Here is a 22,596-nt window from a genome sequence, read left to right as displayed (position 1 = left end):
TTATTACATTATTTTGAAAAATAAGATTTTTTTTTAAAGATTTCTTTTGCTTACAAAAGAATAATTAGAAACAAAAATGTGGGAAACAAAAAGGGATATTTACCCCCACATGGGTCCCGACCCCGTGCTTGGGAACCAGGGCTGTATGCATGCGGGAACGCATGGCCGCTAATATATAATTATACAACAGGTCGTTTCGAGGAAGCAATCTGATTGGTTGGAACAGCCTTCTAGCCGTGGTTCAAACGAGCACCATTCACCACCTAATCAAAACAAAGAATTCAGCCGAGTGGGGCGCTATGAACTTGTTGGGTTGCTATTTTTGAAAAATCGTTAAAATGTGCCTCAAATCTTTCAGAAAATTGTCATGATTTAGAAAACTTTTTTTTTTAATTTCAACGTCAGGCCTGAATGGGTTAAATCACAGACAGGGTGACCGACACAGAGCGGAGGTGGTTAACACCCTGCGTGGCATAAACGGAGGTCTCCGTACCTATCAAATAGTAACGCTCGACGCTCAGGACGGAGATTAATTGAAGGACTGAACTTTATTGATATCATAACAGATAACAGATCTTAACGCACCCCTCACCAACCTTAATCCGGTCGTCTTAACGCGCCCCTCACCAACCTTAATCCGGTAGTCTTAACGCACCCCTCACCAACCTTAATCCGGTCGTCTTAACGCACCCCTCACCAACCTTAATCGGGTCGTTTTAACGCACCCCTCACCAACCTTAATCCGGTCGTCTTAACGCACCCCTCACCAACCTTAATCGGGTCGTTTTAACGCACCCCTCACCAACCTTAATCCGGTCGTTTTAACGCACCCCTCACCAACCTTAATCCGGTCGTTTTAACGCACCCCTCACCAACCTTAATCCGGTCGTTTTAACGCACGCCTCACCAACTTTAATCCGGTCGTTTTAACGCACCCCTCACCAACCTTAATCCAGTCGTTTTAACGCACCCCTCACCAACCTTAATCCGGTCGTCTTAACGCACCCCTCACCAACCTTAATCGGGTCGTTTTAACGCACCCCTCACCAACCTTAATCCAGTCAGACCAATGCCATGTCTAACCAAAGTATGCATCCCCCAACATGGCGCCTGGTGCACCTTGAAACGTGCTCCGTTGCTGCAAATCGCTGGGCAATCAGAATCAAGCATTCAAGCCTGTCTGCGTATAACAAAGCACTCATGATCAGGCCTACTATATGAATATAGAGCGTAAACATTTTTAACAAATTCATCATCACTTACCACTACCTTTGAACTGGAGATTCTGGATTTTTATTTTATAAACAGAATAAGGGGGAGGGGGGGGGGGGGGGGTTGATAACCATTCATGGCAGCGGTATGATGAGGTCATAGGGCTCTCTTCTCGTCAGTGCAAAACCCCTTATTTGAACAACACATTTTTTATGTTTTTCAAAAATAGTAAAAAGAAAAAGGCAAAGAAGTTTAGGGATAAGACGTTTGACACTGATGAAAACTGAGACCATAGTCTCGTATAGACCATGGGGGGGGGGGGGGGGGAGTCTATGAGAGCACAGCGTTGGGAGGGCGGGGAAGAGTCTTCTGGCCTATGAGAGCACAGCGTTGGAGGGCGGGGCCGAGTGTTCTGGCCTATGAGAGCACGGCGTTGGTGTGGCGGATGCCGATCAGGTTGTCGGCGCTCATGGACCGCCTCATGGACGCACGATTCAGGTCCCTGTATTTGTCCTCGCATAGTCTGGAGATGGCCTGGACGCACGCACATGCGCACGCACACGCACACACACACACACACACACACACACACACACACACACACACACACACAGTTTGTAAATACATCAAAGATGCATATAATAATCCATTTCTAATGGGTGAAGCCTTGGCCTGGAAGAGAGGTCATCAGGTGGTCTCCAACCTTACCTCTAGTTTGTGAGCGCGCTGGTTGTCCAGCGGCTCCAGTGATTATTTCCGACATTCCGAGAGACCCGACCCAGCCAGGCAGACATAAATGTGGACTATATGAAATAATTACCATTTTATGATTAAAGCGAGAGAGAGAGAGAGAGAGAGAGAGAGAGAGAGAGAGAGAGAGAGAGAGAGAGAGAGAGAGAGAGAGGGTGGGAGGGCTAAAGAGAGACTTGTCTCTTCTCTTCTCCTCAGCGTGCATGCATTTAAACGGATCATTTGTTTTTTACACACAATCATCAGAGTTTTAGCAGGCGCATGTACCGGTCTTGGCTCAATGGAATATTAACAAGGCACGACACTCAATGCACTTATAAACAGCTCCTACTTTGCTCTCTTCTTTATCCACGTGTGGGGAATGGGATACACAGGAGAGTTGTCATGGTTTCTTTAAACCTTCTTATATTAATTGGAGCTTTGCTAGTTTGCTTTCACCTCGTAAATTATCACACGTTAAACAGAACGATGCGGAGCATGAGCGCACATGCAGCGGACAGAGAGAAAGAGTATACAGTCACAAAATCACACAATGAATATGTTATTAACATTTGCAACAACAACAAAAAATCACACCCGTGTGAAGTAAGTGGTGCAACTCTGTGTGGGGGTCCCCGGGGGGGGGGGGGGGGGGGGAGTTCCAGACCCACAGGAACGCACCCTGGGTGCCGACCCGATTCCGGCGAGCCGCCCCGCGTCCGAAACGGTTGAGAAATGACAGAGTTACCGTGTGGGGGTCCCTCTACTGTACCCTTCACTGTACTGCACTGTCACTGTACTGTACTGGCACACCCGAAATCACCATATATACTGTTAATATGTGCATGTGTGTTTGTGTGTGTGTTATGTTGCGCACAGGTGGTGAAAAACAACCATGCTGTTTTCGTGCTCAGACGCACCCACTCACCCACCCACCCAGCCAGCCACACACCCAGCCACACACATAGTCACTTAAGGACTTTGCACCACTTAAAAAGCACACAGTACACACACGTCTCACACACACACGTCACACACATCACACACACACACAGTAGCCTACGGGTCTTCTCGGATCCACTCGGACATTACACATAATGATTGACAGACCCGAGTTCCGAGGGGGATACGTCCGATTCCGACCCGGCCCGAGTGATTACGATAAAACACGTCTACGACCCGAGCGGGTCTCGGGTCCACTCGGGTATTTCCGGAGTCGGGGGACCCGGTGAAGAGGTGTAGTGTGTAGTGTGTAGTGTATAGTGTGTAGTGTGTAGTGTAGTGTGTTGTACCTCTAGTTTGTGAGCACACTGGTTGTCCAGAGGCTCCAGTAGTGTAGTGTGTAGTGTATAATGTGTAGTGTATAATGTGTAGTGTGTACTGTATACTGTGTAGTGTGTAGTGTGTAGTGTATAGTGTGTACTGTATACTGTGTAGTGTGTAGTGTGTAGTGTATAGTGTATAGTGTATAGTGTGTAGTGTGTAGTGTATAGTGTATAGTGTATAGTGTGTAGTGTGTAGTGTGTAGGGTGTAGTGTGTACTGTATACTGTGTAGTGTGTAGTGTGTAGTGTGTAGTGTATAGTGTATAGTGTGTAGTGTGTAGTGTGTAGGGTGTAGTGTGTACTGTATACTGTGTAGTGTGTAGTGTGTAGTGTGTAGTGTATAGTGTATAGTGTGTAGTGTGTAGTGTGTAGGGTGTAGTGTATAGTGTGTAGTGTAGTGTAGTGTGTTGTACCTCTAGTTTGTGAGCGCGCTGGTTGTCCAGCGGCTCCAGGGGGAAGTTGAGGTTGTTGTCGTCGGCCAGCTGTCGCAGGTCAAAGTAGTACTTGGCGTAAACGCTGGCCGGAACGTTGATGTTGAACTGGAGCAGCTCCAGGAAGTGGCGCTCCATCTCGTTCCTGTGTGACGCACGCACACACGCACACACACACGCATGCACGCAAGCAATGTTTGTGTTACTGACAAAACAAACATTAAACTCTGTTCATTGTTAATGGCATTTAATGTTTGTCTAGACAAGACAAACATTAAACCTGTGTCTCAAAAATAAAAAAAATGTAAGTTAAAATAGGGATGGACAGGACGGAGATGAAACATCGGGGCTATGAGGAGGTCGCCATGGATACCGCATCCAGGTATTGTCTTGGTCAGAAGTGTGTGTGTGCGTGTGCGTGCGTGCGTGCGTGCGCGCGTGCGTGCGTGCGTGCGTGCGTGCGTGCGTGCGTGCGTGCGTGGGTGCGTGCGTGCGTGCGTGCGTGCGTGCGTGCTGTCTGGTTTCCCAGGGTAACTAATATAGTGGTTCGAGAGACACAGCCCATTATGTTGGACCGTGGAGAGCACTTGAGACCCACCCAGCCCCGCATGACCCCCACCCCCCCTTCTCTCAAACCACCCCTACATCCATCGCCCCATCCATCCATCCACCCATCCATCCATCCACCCATCCATCCACCCATCCATCGAGTGGATGGCACAGAGTGCCGCGCTACGGGCTTGTCGTTAAAATGTGGCCCAATGTGTAATACTGTTCTAAGCAACAGTATTACATGGTAAAGAAAGCTTTGGTACAGAAATGGTGGAGACGGGGCAGTGAAGCCACCGGCTTGGATCAAACAAACAGAACCATAGTAAAAGGCAGTAAGACACAGTGCTATAGGATCACGGCCTGTAGTCCAATAAGACACAGTGCTATAGGATCACGGCCTGTAGTCCAATAAGACACAGTGCTATAGGATCACGGCCTGTAGTCCAATAAGACACAGTGCTATAGGATCACAGCCTGTAGTCCAGTCTCTCTCTCAATAAGACACAGTGCTATAGGATCACAGCCTGTAGTCCAATAAGACACAGTGCTATAGGATCACGGCCTGTAGTCCAATAAGACACAGTGCTATAGGATCACGGCCTGTAGTCCAATAAGACACAGTGCTATAGGATCACGGCCTGTAGTCCAATAAGACACAGTGCTATAGGATCACGGCCTGTAGTCCAATAAGACACAGTGCTATAGGATCACAGCCTGTAGTCCAGTCTCTCTCTCAATAAGACACAGTGCTATAGGATCACGGCCTGTAGTCCAATAAGACACAGTGCTATAGGATCACGGCCTGTAGTCCAATAAGACACAGTGCTATAGGATCACGGCCTGTAGTCCAATAAGACACAGTGCTATAGGATCACAGCCTGTAGTCCAGTCTCTCTCTCAATAAGACACAGTGCTATAGGATCACGGCCTGTAGTCCAATAAGACACAGTGCTATAGGATCACAGCCTGTAGTCCAATAAGACACAGTGCTATAGGATCACAGCCTGTAGTCCAATAAGACACAGTGCTATTGGATCACAGACTGTAGTCCAGTCTCTCTCTCAATATGACACAGTGCTATTCCAGCACTCACCAGCAGCACAGCTCAATGACAACTCACAATAGATTGCTTTTAGATTGGAACCTACACTCTACAAACACTTGTATTCCTGCGGCGGCCGACCCGCATCACTCTTTCATCTCTCTCTCTCTCTCTCTGTGGTGCATTTTTACATGTTCTTCAATCTGATAAGATTGAACCCAACATGAAAGACGAAACTCCACTCTAAGAGATATATACTGAAAATGTTTGTATTTTCACGAAAATGTGGTCTCTATTTCCTTCCTGGACTACATAGGAGGAGGGGGGGAGGCTGCATGGAGGTGTGACTTCAAAGTCACACCTCCATGTAGCCTCCCCTCCCCCTCTCTCCACAAGGACGGGAAGTGCACTAAAGCATTATGGGCATTGTAGGAATTCAGCAATCCAGTCAAACACACACACTTCATTATGTTAACACATTGAGAGCCCACGCAAAACTGCCCAAAATCACTTTCACCTAGAAAATCCATTCACATTTTTTATAATTCAGCTGACTGTGGAGACACATGCTGGAACTTTTTACTTTGAAATGTTTTATAGTTTCTGAGTTATTTAATTTAAACGCCAAATGCATTCTCAATGGCGAAAACACAAACTTTGGCACCATGTGTTAAAAAAAGAAAAGAAAAAAGTGTTTTGATTTTTCAGATTTGTTTCAAAGACGTCCACAGACGTCTTGGGCTATGCACGTGCGGTAATACCCAGGACGTCCACACTCCACAGACGTTTTGGGCACAAAATGTGTTAAGTTCCTGTACTCACATGTCCTCCACGGGGATGTCCTTGAGGATCTGGCAGTAGTCCACGTTCCACACGGCCTGGTCGTCCCACACCTTGGAGGATTATTATTATGATTATGATCATTATCTTCATCCTCATAATTATTATCATCATCATTAGTTTTAATTACCTTGGAGGCCAGCAGGATGGCTCCCAGCACGATGCGTTTCCAGTTGCTAGGGCAGATGTCCAGCTCCGCGTAGGTCAGGAGACGCTCCAGGTACACCTGCATGTGAGAGGAATGGAGACACATGAGACCTCCAGGTACACCTGCATGTGAGAGGAATGGAGACACAGGAGACCTCCAGGTACACCTGCATGTGAGAGGAATGGAGACACATGAGACATCCAGGTACACCTGCATGTGAGAGGAATGGAGACACATGAGACCTCCAGGTACACCTGCATGTGAGAGGAATGGAGACACAGGAGACCTCCAGGTACACCTGCATGTGAGAGGAATGGAGACACATGAGACCTCCAGGTACACCTGCATGTGAGAGGAATGGAGACACAGGAGACCTCCAGGTACACCTGCATGTGAGAGGGATGGAGACACATGAGACCTCCAGGTACACCTGCATGTGAGAGGAATGGAGACACATGAGACCTCCAGGTACACCTGCATGTGAGAGGAATGGAGACACAGGAGACCTCCAGGTACACCTGCATGTGAGAGGAATGGAGACACATGAGACCTCCAGGTACACCTGCATGTGAGAGGAATGGAGACACATGAGACCTCCAGGTACACCTGCATGTGAGAGGAACGGAGACACAGGAGACCTCCAGGTACACCTGCATGTGAGAGGAATGGAGACACAGGAGACCTCCAGGTACACCTGCATGTGAGAGGAATGGAGACACATGAGACCTCCAGGTACACCTGCATGTGAGAGGAATGGAGACACAGGAGACCTCCAGGTACACCTGCATGTGAGAGGAATGGAGACACAGGAGACCTCCAGGTACACCTGCATGTGAGAGGAATGGAGACACATGAGACCTCCAGGTACACCTGCATGTGAGAGGAATGGAGACACAGGAGACCTCCAGGTACACCTGCATGTGAGAGGGATGGAGACACATGAGACCTCCAGGTACACCTGCATGTGAGAGGAATGGAGACACATGAGACCTCCAGGTACACCTGCATGTGAGAGGAATGGAGACACATGAGACCTCCAGGTACACCTGCATGTGAGAGGAATGGAGACACAGGAGAAGACCACGCTGAGATGGACAGAGTTGGTATCCAAATGGACCATTATTAGATCTTTAACTCTTGAGAATGAAACCAAAGAAATGAAACCAAATGGACCCTTCCGGGGTCCATTTGGTTTCATTTTACGCTCTCAAGAGTTAAATTATTGTAGTTAATAATTAGGCGATGATGCAATAATTGTGACAGGCCTACACATGTAACCAAATGGACCCTGCTTAGCAGAAATCTAAATTAAAATACAACGGAAATTAAAAACAAAAAGATAAGGGCTTCTGTTCACGGCTTTCAGGACTTTCAACAAATACACATTTTGTGTCAATCATGAAGAACTTTTTTTCTCCACAGAAAATGACAAAAGGGTCTTCCTGACCTTAATGGATTAAGAGCGTCTGCTAAATGCCTAAATTGTAAATTGTAAATTGTAATATCACTGGCTGTGTTTGTAGGGGTTTACTGCCCTCAGGTGGCCAGAAGGTGAATGACAACAGCTGCATCAATGGCACTAACTCAGTAGCCTGGCTAATAAGCCAGACCGAATCCTGCCGGCGGATTACGGTCTGGAGAGGCTCAATTGTACTCCCATTTCCTACACCAGAGAACTGGTGTGGCCAATCGGGACACGGTATGCAATATGGGCGGGCTTTGGTACAGTGACATTCAATGCTTGAGACCTTTGACTGACCAGTACCTCTAACCAATTGCGTCAAAGAGAAAATGTTTGAACCCACCCGCCAGGAAACAAGATCCATACACAGCATCTCCAGACTCAAATACCACACGACAGTGTGATTTGAGTCTGGCTTATTAGCCAGGCTGCTAACTCAGAGGTTGATTGCTTCTCAACTTTCATTTGTTCAAGTCAATTACTATCCATTATAGAGGGTATACATGTGCGTGACATAAAATGGTAAATGGTAAATGGTGCATTTATAACCCTAACCCTTTATCCAAGGCGCTTTACATAGATTGTGCATTACATTCACCCATTCACACACACATTCATACACCGATGGCGGCGGAAACCATGCAAGGCACTAGCCAGCACATCAGGAGCAATTAGGGGTTCAGTGTCTTGCTCAAGGACACTTTGACGCTAACTCTGGGGGAGCCCGGGTTCGAACTGGCAACCTTGCGGTTACCATCCAGCCACTCTGCGTGACATCCTCATACCGGAGGTTATGCGGGAACGCCTACGGAGTGGCAAAAAACTACTTCCTGGCTTCGACAGCCCATACATCCGCGCAGAAAAGTCCTATCTGATTGACAGCTCATACATCCACACAGAAAAGTCCTATCTGATTGACAGCCCATACATCCACACAGAAAAGTCCTATCTGATCGACAGCCCATACATCCACACAGAAAAGTCCTATCTGATTGACAGCTCATACATCCACACAGAAAAGTCCTATCTGATTTACAGCCCATACATCCACACAGAAAAGTCCTATCTGATCGACAGCCCATACATCCACACAGAAAAGTCCTATCTGATTGACAGCCCATACATCTGCGCAGAAAAGTCCTATCTGATTTACAGCCCATACATCCACACAGAAAAGTCCTATCTGATTGACAGCCCATACATCCACACAGAAAAGTCCTATCTGATTGACAGCCCATACATGCAAACAGAAAAGTCCTATCTGATTGACAGCCCATACATCCGCGCAGAAAAGTCCTATCTGATTGACAGCCCATACATCCACACAGAAAAGTCCTATCTGATTGACAGCTCATACATCCAAACAGAAAAGTCCTATCTGATTGACAGCCCATACATCCACGCAGAAAAGTCCTATCTGATTGACAGCTCATACATCCAAACAGAAAAGTCCTATCTGATTGACAGCTCATACATCCAAACAGAAAAGTCCTATCTGATTGACAGCTCATACATCCAAACAGAAAAGTCCTATCTGATTGACAGCCCATACATCCACGCAGAAAAGTCCTATCTGATTGACAGCCCATACATCCACGCAGAAACGTCCTATCTGATTGACAGCTCATACATCCAAACAGAAAAGTCCTATCTGATTGACAGCTCATACATCCAAACAGAAAAGTCCTATCTGATTGACAGCTCATACATCCAAACAGAAAAGTCCTATCTGATTGACAGCCCATAGAGACACACAGGGACTACAAATTTCACGCACCCAAATGAGACAGCGGCCCCACTTCTGGTCCGTACAAATTACTTGTACTTGCTGTTATTAAAGCAAACCTGGGCTTCCATAACACCTCAACAGTGCCACAGGCTGATCACCTCCATGCCACGCCCCATTAATGAAATAATTTGTTTAAAAGTAATTAAGTTAAAAGTATTAACTGCATACATTAATATAGTTTTCAGCACACAACACACACACACACACACACACACACACACACACACACACACACACACGAGCTCACCAGAGTGACGATGGCACACTCTGCAGTGAGCTGTGCAGCGCTGAACAGTGTCCTGACGAAACGGTAGATGATCTTGTGTTCCGGATCTACACGCGAGTAGTCCTCTGGAATTGGGTCTCTCTACAGGACGGACACGCGGACACGCACACACGCACACACGCACGCACGCACGCACGCACGCACGCACACACACACAGTTAAGAGTTAAAAAGGTGTTGAAATGTTCTTTAAATATCATGTAACTACATAATGATAAAAGAGTGTATAGGCTGTATGTGTTTTATTTGAGGGTAAATCCTAAAGTAACCTTTTCAAAAGAAATTGGCAATATTACATTACAGCGTCCCCAAAATGTCAGTTATATAAAAAAAAGGGGAAAAAAAGAATAATCAGTGTGTTTTTCTTTGCGTTGTTGTTCCTTACTTTATCATTCAAAAAGGTGTTATTGGGAAGTTCATATTTAGTGAATTGTCTAACATTGTTGTGATAGAAAACAAGTTCATCATTGTATCCGTGCTGTGATTGGGTACTGGCTCTATGAAACCAGCCACTCACACAGATAGGATGTAACTTCTCATCGAAGATGTCCAGAGATCTGTTCGAGTCCCTGTAGGAGAGGAGACGAGGAGACAGGAGAGGAGATGAGGAGGCAGGAGAGGAGACAGGAGAGGAGACGACACAGCGGTCAATGTTGGACTTTTTGGGTTTTGTAAAGATCAGATTTAAATGAGATTCGCCTCTGCAGGGCTTTGACACTAAGGTCTCAGAGGGACTGTTCTACTGGCCCAAAGGTCATAAAATACAAGTACAGGTCATGTTCCACTGGCCCAAAGGTCATTAAATACAAGTACAGGTCATGTTGTACTGGCCCAAAGGTCATTAAATACAAGTACAGGTCATGTTCTACTGGCCCAAAGGTCATTAAATACAAGTACAGGTCATGTTCTACTGGCCCAAAGGTCATTAAATACAAGTACAGGTCATGTTCTACTGGCCCAAAGGTCATTAAATACAAGTACAGGTCATGTTCTACTGGCCCAAAGGTCATTAAATACAAGTACAGGTCATATTATACTGGCCCAAAGGTCATTAAATACAAGTACAGGTCATGTTGTACTGGCCCAAAGGTCATTAAATACAAGTACAGGTCATGTTGTACTGGCCCAAAGGTCATTAAATACAAGTACAGGTCATGTTGTACTGGCCCAAAGGTCATTAAATACAAGTACAGGTCATGTTGTACTGGCCCAAAGGTCATTAAATACAAGTACAGGTCATGTTGTACTGGCCCAAAGGTCATTAAATACAAGTACAGGTCATGTTGTACTGGCCCAAAGGTCATTAAATACAAGTACAGGTCATTAAATACAAGTACAGGTCATGTTCTACTGGCCCAAAGGTCATTAAATACAAGTACATGTCATGTTGTACTGGCCCAAAGGTCATTAAATACAAGTACAGGTCATATTCTACTGGCCCAAAGGTCATTAAATACAAGTACAGGTCATGTTGTACTGGCCCAAAGGTCATTAAATACAAGTACAGGTCATGTTGTACTGGCCCAAAGGTCATTAAATACAAGTACAGGTCATATTCTACTGGCCCAAAGGTCATTAAATACAAGTACAGGTCATGTTCTACTGGCCCAAAGGTCATTAAATACAAGTACAGGTCATGTTCTACTGGCCCAAAGGTCATTAAATACAAGTACAGGTCATGTTGTACTGGCCCAAAGGTCATTAAATACAAGTACATGTCATGTTGTACTGCCCAAAGGTCATTAAATACAAGTACATGTCATGTTGTACTGGCCCAAAGGTCATTAAATACAAGTACAGGTCATGTTCTACTGGCCCACAGGTCATTAAATACAAGTACAGGTCATGTTCTACTGGCCCACAGGTCATTAAATACAAGTACAGGTCATGTTCTACTGGCCCAAAGGTCATTAAATACTAGTACAGGTCATGTTGTACTGGCCCAAAGGTCATTAAATACAAGTACAGGTCATGTTGTACTGGCCCAAAGGTCATTAAATACTAGTACAGGTCATGTTGTACTGGCCCAAAGGTCATTAAATACAAGTACAGGTCATATTCTACTGGCCCAAAGGTCATTAAATACTAGTACAGGTCATGTTGTACTGGCCCAAAGGTCATTAAATACAAGTACAGGTCATATTCTACTGGCCCAAAGGTCATTAAATACAAGTACAGGTCATGTTGTACTGGCCCAAAGGTCATTAAATACAAGTACAGGTCATGTTGTACTGGCCCAAAGGTCATTAAATACAAGTACAGGTCATATTCTACTGGCCCAAAGGTCATTAAATACAAGTACAGGTCATTAAATACAAGTACAGGTCATGTTATACTGGCCCAAAGGTCATTAAATACAAGTACATGTCATGTTGTACTGGCCCAAAGGTCATTAAATACAAGTACAGGTCATATTCTACTGGCCCAAAGGTCATTAAATACAAGTACAGGTCATGTTGTACTGGCCCAAAGGTCATTAAATACAAGTACAGGTCATGTTGTACTGGCCCAAAGGTCATTAAATACAAGTACAGGTCATATTCTACTGGCCCAAAGGTCATTAAATACAAGTACAGGTCATGTTCTACTGGCCCAAAGCCCAAAGGTCATTAAATACAAGTACAGGTCATGTTCTACTGGCCCAAAGGTCATTAAATACAAGTACAGGTCATGTTGTACTGGCCCAAAGGTCATTAAATACAAGTACATGTCATGTTGTACTGCCCAAAGGTCATTAAATACAAGTACATGTCATGTTGTACTGGCCCAAAGGTCATTAAATACAAGTACAGGTCATGTTCTACTGGCCCACAGGTCATTAAATACAAGTACAGGTCATGTTCTACTGGCCCACAGGTCATTAAATACAAGTACAGGTCATGTTCTACTGGCCCAAAGGTCATTAAATACTAGTACAGGTCATGTTGTACTGGCCCAAAGGTCATTAAATACAAGTACAGGTCATGTTGTACTGGCCCAAAGGTCATTAAATACTAGTACAGGTCATGTTGTACTGGCCCAAAGGTCATTAAATACAAGTACAGGTCATATTCTACTGGCCCAAAGGTCATTAAATACTAGTACAGGTCATGTTGTACTGGCCCAAAGGTCATTAAATACAAGTACAGGTCATGTTGTACTGGCCCAAAGGTCATTAAATACAAGTACAGGTCATTAAATACAAGTACAGGTCATGTTCTACTGGCCCAAAGGTCATTAAATACAAGTACATGTCATGTTGTACTGGCCCAAAGGTCATTAAATACAAGTACAGGTCATGTTGTACTGGCCCAAAGGTCATTAAATACAAGTACAGGTCATGTTCTACTGGCCCAAAGGTCATTATCAAATACAAGTACAGGTCATGTTGTACTGGTCCAAAGGTCATTAAATACAAGTACAGGTCATGTTCTACTGGCCCAAAGGTCATTAAATACAAGTACAGGTCATGTTCTACTGGCCCAAAGGTCATTAAATACAAGTACAGGTCATGTTGTACTGGCCCAAAGGTCATTAAATACAAGTACAGGTCATTAAATACAAGTACAGGTCATGTTCTACTGGCCCAAAGGTCATTAAATACAAGTACATGTCATGTTGTACTGGCCCAAAGGTCATTAAATACAAGTACAGGTCATATTCTACTGGCCCAAAAGTCATTAAATACAAGTACAGGTCATGTTGTACTGGCCCAAAGGTCATTAAATACAAGTACAGGTCATGTTGTACTGGCCCAAAGGTCATTAAATACAAGTACAGGTCATATTCTACTGGCCCAAAGGTCATTAAATACAAGTACAGGTCATGTTCTACTGGCCCAAAGGTCATTAAATACAAGTACAGGTCATGTTCTACTGGCCCAAAGGTCATTAAATACAAGTACAGGTCATGTTGTACTGGCCCAAAGGTCATTAAATACAAGTACATGTCATGTTGTACTGCCCAAAGGTCATTAAATACAAGTACATGTCATGTTGTACTGGCCCAAAGGTCATTAAATACAAGTACAGGTCATGTTCTACTGGCCCACAGGTCATTAAATACAAGTACAGGTCATGTTCTACTGGCCCACAGGTCATTAAATACAAGTACAGGTCATGTTCTACTGGCCCAAAGGTCATTAAATACTAGTACAGGTCATGTTGTACTGGCCCAAAGGTCATTAAATACAAGTACAGGTCATGTTGTACTGGCCCAAAGGTCATTAAATACTAGTACAGGTCATGTTGTACTGGCCCAAAGGTCATTAAATACAAGTACAGGTCATATTCTACTGGCCCAAAGGTCATTAAATACTAGTACAGGTCATGTTGTACTGGCCCAAAGGTCATTAAATACAAGTACAGGTCATATTCTACTGGCCCAAAGGTCATTAAATACAAGTACAGGTCATGTTGTACTGGCCCAAAGGTCATTAAATACAAGTACAGGTCATGTTGTACTGGCCCAAAGGTCATTAAATACAAGTACAGGTCATATTCTACTGGCCCAAAGGTCATTAAATACAAGTACAGGTCATTAAATACAAGTACAGGTCATGTTCTACTGGCCCAAAGGTCATTAAATACAAGTACATGTCATGTTGTACTGGCCCAAAGGTCATTAAATACAAGTACAGGTCATATTCTACTGGCCCAAAGGTCATTAAATACAAGTACAGGTCATGTTGTACTGGCCCAAAGGTCATTAAATACAAGTACAGGTCATGTTGTACTGGCCCAAAGGTCATTAAATACAAGTACAGGTCATATTCTACTGGCCCAAAGGTCATTAAATACAAGTACAGTTCATGTTCTACTGGCCCAAAGCCCAAAGGTCATTAAATACAAGTACAGGGCATGTTCTACTGGCCCAAAGGTAATTAAATACAAGTACAGGTCATGTTGTACTGGCCCAAAGGTCATTAAATACAAGTACATGTCATGTTGTACTGCCCAAAGGTCATTAAATACAAGTACATGTCATGTTGTACTGGCCCAAAGGTCATTAAATACAAGTACAGGTCATGTTCTACTGGCCCACAGGTCATTAAATACAAGTACAGGTCATGTTCTACTGGCCCACAGGTCATTAAATACAAGTACAGGTCATGTTCTACTGGCCCAAAGGTCATTAAATACTAGTACAGGTCATGTTGTACTGGCCCAAAGGTCATTAAATACAAGTACAGGTCATGTTGTACTGGCCCAAAGGTCATTAAATACTAGTACAGGTCATGTTGTACTGGCCCAAAGGTCATTAAATACAAGTACAGGTCATATTCTACTGGCCCAAAGGTCATTAAATACTAGTACAGGTCATGTTGTACTGGCCCAAAGGTCATTAAATACAAGTACAGGTCATGTTGTACTGGCCCAAAGGTCATTAAATACAAGTACAGGTCATGTTGTACTGGCCCAAAGGTCATTAAATACAAGTACAGGTCATATTCTACTGGCCCAAAGGTCATTAAATACAAGTACAGGTCATATTCTACTGGCCCAAAGGTCATTAAATACAAGTACAGGTCATGTTCTACTGGCCCAAAGGTCATTAAATACAAGTACAGGTCATGTTCTACTGGCCCAAAGGTCATTAAATACAAGTACAGGTCATGTTCTACTGGCCCAAAGGTCATTAAATACAAGTACAGGTCATATTCTACTGGCCCAAAGGTCATTAAATACAAGTACAGGTCATGTTGTACTGGCCCAAAGGTCATTAAATACAAGTACAGGTCATGTTGTACTGGCCCAAAGGTCATTAAATACAAGTACAGGTCATGTTGTACTGGCCCAAAGGTCATTAAATACAAGTACAGGTCATATTCTACTGACCCAAAGGTCATTAAATACAAGTACAGGTCATGTTGTACTGGCCCAAAGGTCATTAAATACAAGTACAGGTCATGTTGTACTGGCCCAAAGGTCATTAAATACAAGTACAGGTCATATTCTACTGGCCCAAAGGTCATTAAATACAAGTACAGGTCATATTCTACTGGCCCAAAGGTCATTAAATACAAGTACAGGTCATGTTGTACTGGTCCAAAGGTCATTAAATACAAGTACAGGTCATATTCTACTGGCCCAAAGGTCATTAAATACAAGTACAGGTCATGTTCTACTGGCCCAAAGGTCATTATCAAATACAAGTACAGGTCATGTTGTACTGGTCCAAAGGTCATTAAATACAAGTACAGGTCATGTTCTACTGGCCCAAAGGTCATTAAATACAAGTACAGGTCATGTTCTACTGGCCCAAAGGTCATTAAATACAAGTACAGGTCATATTCTACTGGCCCCAAAGGTCATTATCAAATACTAGTACAGGTCATGTTCTACTGGCCCAAAGGTCATTAAATACAAGTACAGGTCATGTTGTACTGGCCCAAAGGTCATTAAATACAAGTACAGGTCATGTTATACTGGCCCAAAGGTCATTAAATACTAGTACAGGTCATGTTGTACTGGCCCAAAGGTCATTAAATACAAGTACAGGTCATGTTGTACTGGCCCAAAGGTCATTAAATACTAGTACAGTTCATGTTCTACTGGCCCAAAGGTCATTAAATACTAGTACAGGTCATGTTGTACTGGCCCAAAGGTCATTATCAAATACTAGTACAGGTCATGTTGTACTGGCCCAAAGGTCATTATCAAATACTAGTACAGGTCATGTTGTACTGGCCCAAAGGTCATTATCAAATACTAGTACAGGTCATGTTGTACTGGCCCAAAGGTCATTATCAAATACTAGTACAGGTCATGTTGTACTGGCCCAAAGGTCATTATCAAATACTAGTACAGGTCATGCCCACTGGACAAAGTAAATTGTCCATTTAAAAAACTACCCAATACATTGTGATGCATATGACAGTAAAACAATATATACATTGTGATGTATACGACAGTAAAACAAGGATAAACAGTTTAAAACGATGACCCACCTGTTTTTGATGTGGTAATATATTGCTAACGTCACACTGTGGGCAGAAGAAGAAGAAGAAGAGCAAGCACGTCAGTTTGGGTCAGGTTTCATTTTCATGTGACTTCAAACCATTGGACGGACGGGGGCACGCGCGCGCACGCACGCACGCACGCACGCACGCACGCACGCACGCACGCACGCACGTGCTCTCAAAAAGAGTTAAATAATTGTTAAACATCTGCATCAGATTTACCAGAAGTCTACACAATTATAGAATGTAGAGTTGTTATTTTGAAAAACCTTTGCCTGTTATCTCTCCTAATGATACCAACAGCAATGCAGGATGGAATTGTGGACAAAATATTATCCAACGATTACAAAATATTCTTCAGTTCTGGGTAGGGATGGAGCTTGATAATTGTATTGATAAGGCTTATCGAGCCGGGTTCTTATCGAGCCGGGTTCTTATCGAGCCGGGTTCTTATCGAGCCCACTATTGAGCATTTACTATTATTTTGTGAAAAGACGGGAGACGACAATACATTCTGAACAGAACCAGTATCTTTAACTATAGGGCCTTCAAATACAGTACCTTTCTAACAGACGGAAGGAAATTTACCTTTTTAACCAATAAAATTATATTTAAGAAACTGTTAACTGGTTAATATGTGTACAGTCACCTTGAAAGTGTAATTTTGGTTACCCGGACAGCGCTGGTTGGCAGGTATCAATACACGTGCGTGCGTGCGTGCGTGCGTGCGTGCGTGCGTGCGTGCGTGCGTGCGTGCGTGCGTGCGTGCGTGCGTGCCCCACCCACCACTTGATGGTGCTCTTGAGGTTGGGCTGGCTGATGGTGCTGTCGTCTATGAAGATGGTGGAGCAGGAGCTGTACTTCTTAGAGAGCGTACCGGGAGACACCTGCACACAAAACAAACGCACCTTAGAGAGCGGACCGGGAGACACCTGCACACAAAACAAACGCACCTTAGAGAGCGGACCGGGAGACACCTGCACACAAAACAAACACACCTTAGAGAGCGGACCGGGAGACACCTGCACACAAAACAAACACACCTTAGAGAGCGGACCGGGAGACACCTGCACACAAAACAAACGCAACTTAGAGAGCGGACCGGGAGACACCTGCACACAAAACAAACACACCTTTCATTTACTGTGATCATTTAACTCACTGCAGCTTGTCAGCAACGCGGCAGGACCCCCAGGGACCCCCCATGGACCCCCCAGGGACCCCCCAGGGACCCCATCCCTATTCCCAAAGCCTAAATATATTTTTTGAGGAGCGCTAGCCCCTCCTATATCCAGCTTTTGGTGTGTGTCCACATACTTTGTCCTACACAAACATTACATTTATTACTTGCGCAAGCAGAGCGCGTAAGGTGTAAGGTGGTTCATCCGGCGCTTTGATGCGTATGCCGTGGTACATATACTGATTTTGAGAGTGACGTGATGAAGATATGTACCAATGCCAGGGTATAACTGGCTCTCGATGATGACGTAATAAAGATATGTTTCAGTGTCGGGTGGTAATGCCTCTACTGTACACCACGAGCATACGCATAAAAAACCCAGCCGTATAGTACTTTTCAACTTACATATACATACATACGTTACCTGTTAGCTAACCAATATTGACACATATCGTAATTACGTCACCATAGACAGCCAGTTATAACCAAACTTTAGTATTTAATGTCTTGTGTTTTACAGAGAGGTTGAGATTTGAAAGTTCGTAGCAGTTGACAGTACTTGCGCACTAGTAGGCCATTTATGGCGTTTAATGTTTGTGTTTGCACTGTTTGTTTCACATCACCATTACATCACCTAATCAACACGAGTTAGACTTTAATATATTAGCACCCCTCACTTCACACAGGTGTGATTTCTTAAATAATGTTTAGACATTTCTTCCTATAAAGAAATGCCAAAAAGAGGGTTTGTGTTTAACCATGTTCACATCTTCCAGACGATACAGTTGGGAGTAACATCATTGGTTGTTCTACGTAATGATGACATCATCAATCAACAACAAGACCATATCCTTTATAATGATTCATCAACTACATAAAAAAAGCATTCAGCAACTTTTACCAACGGATGAAGCATCTAAAAACTTCTGATCTTTAGTTTAATAGTTTTGACTGCTGCCTATAGCTTGCGGGATTCAATTGTTATTTTGAGAGGGAGAACAATAGTAATCAGTTCCTTGACTGGCCCAACCCCTGTGTGGATTTGAACTGGAACCAGTAAGTTACAGTGCAAACATTACAGGACTCTTTTACAGAGCAAGACTTTACACATCCAACTTGATCTACACTGTGAGAAATGTTCTGCTGCTGGACGGAGCATCTGCAACATGCACCAAAAAGATGTAAATATGCTGCTGTGTCAGTGAAGCACAAGCTGTACGTCTTTAGAGAACTCTGTGACGGTGTCAGGAAACGTACCGATGTGAATGTTTTCAACACGTCGTCTTTACGCTGGGTGAAGTTAGTAACAACTGGAAAAAGACGCCCATTTGAGGTCGGCATCAGTCTTGTCGGGTACACGCCTGTGCTGATAGGAGATATCGTCTACATCTTGGGAGGGTGTCAGTGTCATTATGACACAAGCCTCAGAGCTGTTAAGTGCGGTTATTATCGCACAAAGGAGTGGCACAATGTGATGTGTGCATTTAACGTGGACACCCACAGATGGTTCAAGCCTAAGGTTTCTGGAACTGTACCGTGGGAGAGGATCTACCACTCGGCCTGTGTCTTGAGGAAGGTTATGTTTATCTATGGAGGACAAACCAGGGAATGCCCGCCCACGCTTACTAATGACATCTACAAGTTGGACACCTCCACAATGGTCTGGTCTTTAATCAACACCAAAGGCACTCGTCCACGGGCTTCTTGGCGTCACTCTGCAACCATCATCGGGAAAAAGATGTTTGTGTTTGGGGGCGGCACGGACGGAGGAGGCTACAGCAAAACAAGAGTGTTTGACACAGAGACTAACCGTTGGCTGACGGTTAGTCGGCTGTTGCCTTCTGCACAGCCGCCTCCAGAAGATCGCTGGAGTCACTCTGCCTTTGCCTACAATGGAGAGCTTTACATATTTGGTGGCTTCAAAATAGAGTACTTCAACGATCTGTGGAAACTAAATCCAGAGACCTTCTCCTGGAAGAAGGTTGAGCTCAAGGGGAAACGCCCCAGTAGGATGTACAACATGTGCTGTTGCATGGTGGGAGACCGTGCGTTCCTCTTCGGAGGAGACGACGCACCCAATGACCTGTGCATCTTGGACTTCTGTCCTAGTCTGAAGACATTATGCAAGCTGGCGGTTATTCAGTATGATCTGCAGCGGTTGGAACTTCCACATAACATCAGGTGGGAACTGGCAGCGAGGAACTGGCAGCCATGACTACAAAAAATCACTGTACAGTGGTATTGTGGTCGGCTGGACGTATACTGGATGTTAATGGTGACGAAATTAAGATATGTTTCAATGTCGGGTTATAACTAGGGCATGGTGCAATAACCGCTATATCGCCATACCAGTATGTAACGCACACCGCGGTATCGGGTTCATTACCGCGGTAAAATTCAAAAATTAAAAACCTTTTTTTTTTTTTTACTCTTTGCATATTGTGTGATATGTGGGTTGGCCAACATAATAAACGGAATCAGTGAGGCTCAGTCTAATCCTGTCAGCAATAATGTTAACTCATGGCGGAGCGGCTGGAAGTTGGCAGCGGTGGCCTAAGGGTTAGAGGAGCTCCCTTGTTGCCGAAAGGTTGCTGGTGATTGTCATCACTCACCCAACACCGCTGAAGTGCCCTTGAGCAAGGCACTGAACCCCCAACTGCTCCCCCTGGAGCTGCTTAGTGGCCAACAGTATAAGACTGTGGTTGTACTGGTCAACTCCCAGGTGTGTGTGTGTGTGTGTGTGTGTGTGTGTGTGTGTGTGTGTGTGTGTGTGTGTGTGTGTGTGTGTGTGTGTGTGTGTGTGTGTGTGTGTGTGTGTGTGTGTGTGTGTGTGTGTGTTTCTATGTGCAGGGCGTTGCTGAAAATGAGCACTTGTGCTCAGCTACTACTCTGGGTAAATAAAGGATATTAAAAAAGATGCATCATATATCAAATTTGGCTCAGCAATCTATAGTCAGTTAACTTGGAACTTTAACTTCAGGGTTTCCTCCGGGTGCCGTCTCCATTAATATATACTCTAAGGGACTAGTCTTTGGCCTCAGGGTTTCCTCCGGGTGACGTCTCTATTAATATATACTCTAAGGGACTAGTCTTTGGCCTCAGGGTTTCCTCCGGGTGCCGTCGCTATTAATATATACTCTAAGGGACTAGTCTTTGGCCTCAGGGTTTCCTCCGGGTGCCGTCTCCATTAATATATACTCTAAGGGACTAGTCTTTGGCCTCAGGGTTTTTTCCGGGTGCCGTCTCCATTAATATATACTCTAAGGGACTAGTCTTTGGCCTCAGGGTTTTTTCCGGGTGACGTCTCTATTAATATATACTCTAAGGGACTAGTCTTTGGCCTCAGGGTTTCCTCCGGGTGCCGTCGCTATTAATATATACTCTAAGGGACTAGTCTTTGGCCTCAGGGTTTCCTCCGGGTGCCGTCGCTATTAATATATACTCTAAGGGACTAGTCTTTGGCCTCAGGGTTTCCTCCGGGTGACGTCTCCATTAATATATACTCTAAGGGACTAGTCTTTGGCCTCAGGGTTTCCTCCGGGTGACGTCTCTATTAATATATACTCTAAGGGACTAGTCTTTGGCCTCAGGGTTTCCTCCGGGTGACGTCTCTATTAATATATACTCTAAGGGACTAGTCTTTGGCCTCAGGGTTTCCTCCGGGTGACGTCTCTATTAATATATACTCTAAGGGACTAGTCTTTGGCCTCAGGGTTTCCTCCGGGTGCCGTCGCTATTAATATATACTCTAAGGGACTAGTCTTTGGCCTCAGGGTTTCCTCCGGGTGACGTCGCTATTAATATATACTCTAAGGGACTAGTCTTTGGCCTCAGGGTTTCCTCCGGGTGACGTCTCTATTAATATATACTCTAAGGGACTAGTCTTTGGCCTCAGGGTTTCCTCCGGGTGCCGTCTCCATTAATATATACTCTAAGGGACTAGTCTTTGGCCTCAGGGTTTCCTCCGGGTGACGTCTCTATTAATATATACTCTAAGGGACTAGTCTTTGCCTCAGGGTTTCCTCCGGGTGACGTCTCTATTAATATATACTCTAAGGGACTAGTCTTTGCCTCAGGGTTTCCTCCGGGTGCCGTCTCCATTAATATATACTCTAAGGGACTAGTCTTTGGCCTCAGGGTTTCCTCCGGGTGACGTCTCTATTAATATATACTCTAAGGGACTAGTCTTTGGCAATATACCGGTATTACCATTTACTAATATCACAGTCTGCTATTTTTGAAAAATCTTGAAAATGAGGCGCAAATCTTTGAATACATATATTCTTTCAGAGCGAATGTTTATAGCCCAGATCTTTGCTTCTTGGGGGTCCCTGGAACAACATATTTCCAGATGGGGGTCCCTGGAACAACATATTTCCAGATGGGGGTCCGCGGCCAAATACAGATCATTCTGGGACTCCTTGACATGAAATATTGTGAGAATCACTGACGTAGTAACATTTTTTTAAGATATTTTGTAGAATCTGGCCTCAGGTCCACTGTTGTTTTTGGCAGCAAATTTTCATTTTAGTTTTAGTCATAGTCTCTTGAATAGTTTTCATTTAGTTTTAGTCACATTTTAGTCACCTGGAATGTTTTTGTGTTGTGAGCTTGTAGACCTGCTATTTTCAGCATGCAACCAAGTGTAAAATGACTTATACT

General features: G+C 44.3%; 1 protein-coding gene across 4 annotated transcripts in view; it reads right to left on the bottom strand.

The window, feature by feature from the left end:
* Nucleotides 1-943: 943 nt before the first annotated feature.
* LOC306935186 (cyclin-Y-like protein 1) overlaps nucleotides 944-22,596 on the bottom strand; it is a 30,148-nt gene continuing 8,495 nt past the window's right edge. For 2 of the 4 annotated variants that reach the window (XM_079518114.1, XM_079518115.1), the window contains 8 exons: nucleotides 17,541-17,641; nucleotides 16,743-16,778; nucleotides 10,332-10,383; nucleotides 9,777-9,896; nucleotides 6,261-6,356; nucleotides 6,113-6,183; nucleotides 3,679-3,841; nucleotides 948-1,746 (listed from right to left, as the gene is read on the bottom strand). In XM_079518114.1, coding sequence (XP_079374240.1) covers nucleotides 1,630-1,746; nucleotides 3,679-3,841; nucleotides 6,113-6,183; nucleotides 6,261-6,356; nucleotides 9,777-9,896; nucleotides 10,332-10,383; nucleotides 16,743-16,778; nucleotides 17,541-17,641 — 756 coding nt within the window. In that variant the 3' untranslated portion in view covers nucleotides 948-1,629. Of the gene's footprint in view, nucleotides 1,747-3,678; nucleotides 3,842-6,112; nucleotides 6,184-6,260; nucleotides 6,357-9,776; nucleotides 9,897-10,331; nucleotides 10,384-16,742; nucleotides 16,779-17,540; nucleotides 17,642-17,662; nucleotides 17,687-17,707; nucleotides 17,732-22,596 lie in introns of all 4 variants that reach the window. The other 2 variants (XM_079518117.1, XM_079518116.1) reach the window with 2 other exon arrangements.

This window comes from Electrona antarctica, assembly GCF_951216825.1.
Source record: "Electrona antarctica genome assembly, chromosome: 13".
Lineage (NCBI taxonomy): Eukaryota > Metazoa > Chordata > Actinopteri > Myctophiformes > Myctophidae > Electrona > Electrona antarctica.
This window is presented reverse-complemented; position numbering and strand designations above follow the sequence as displayed.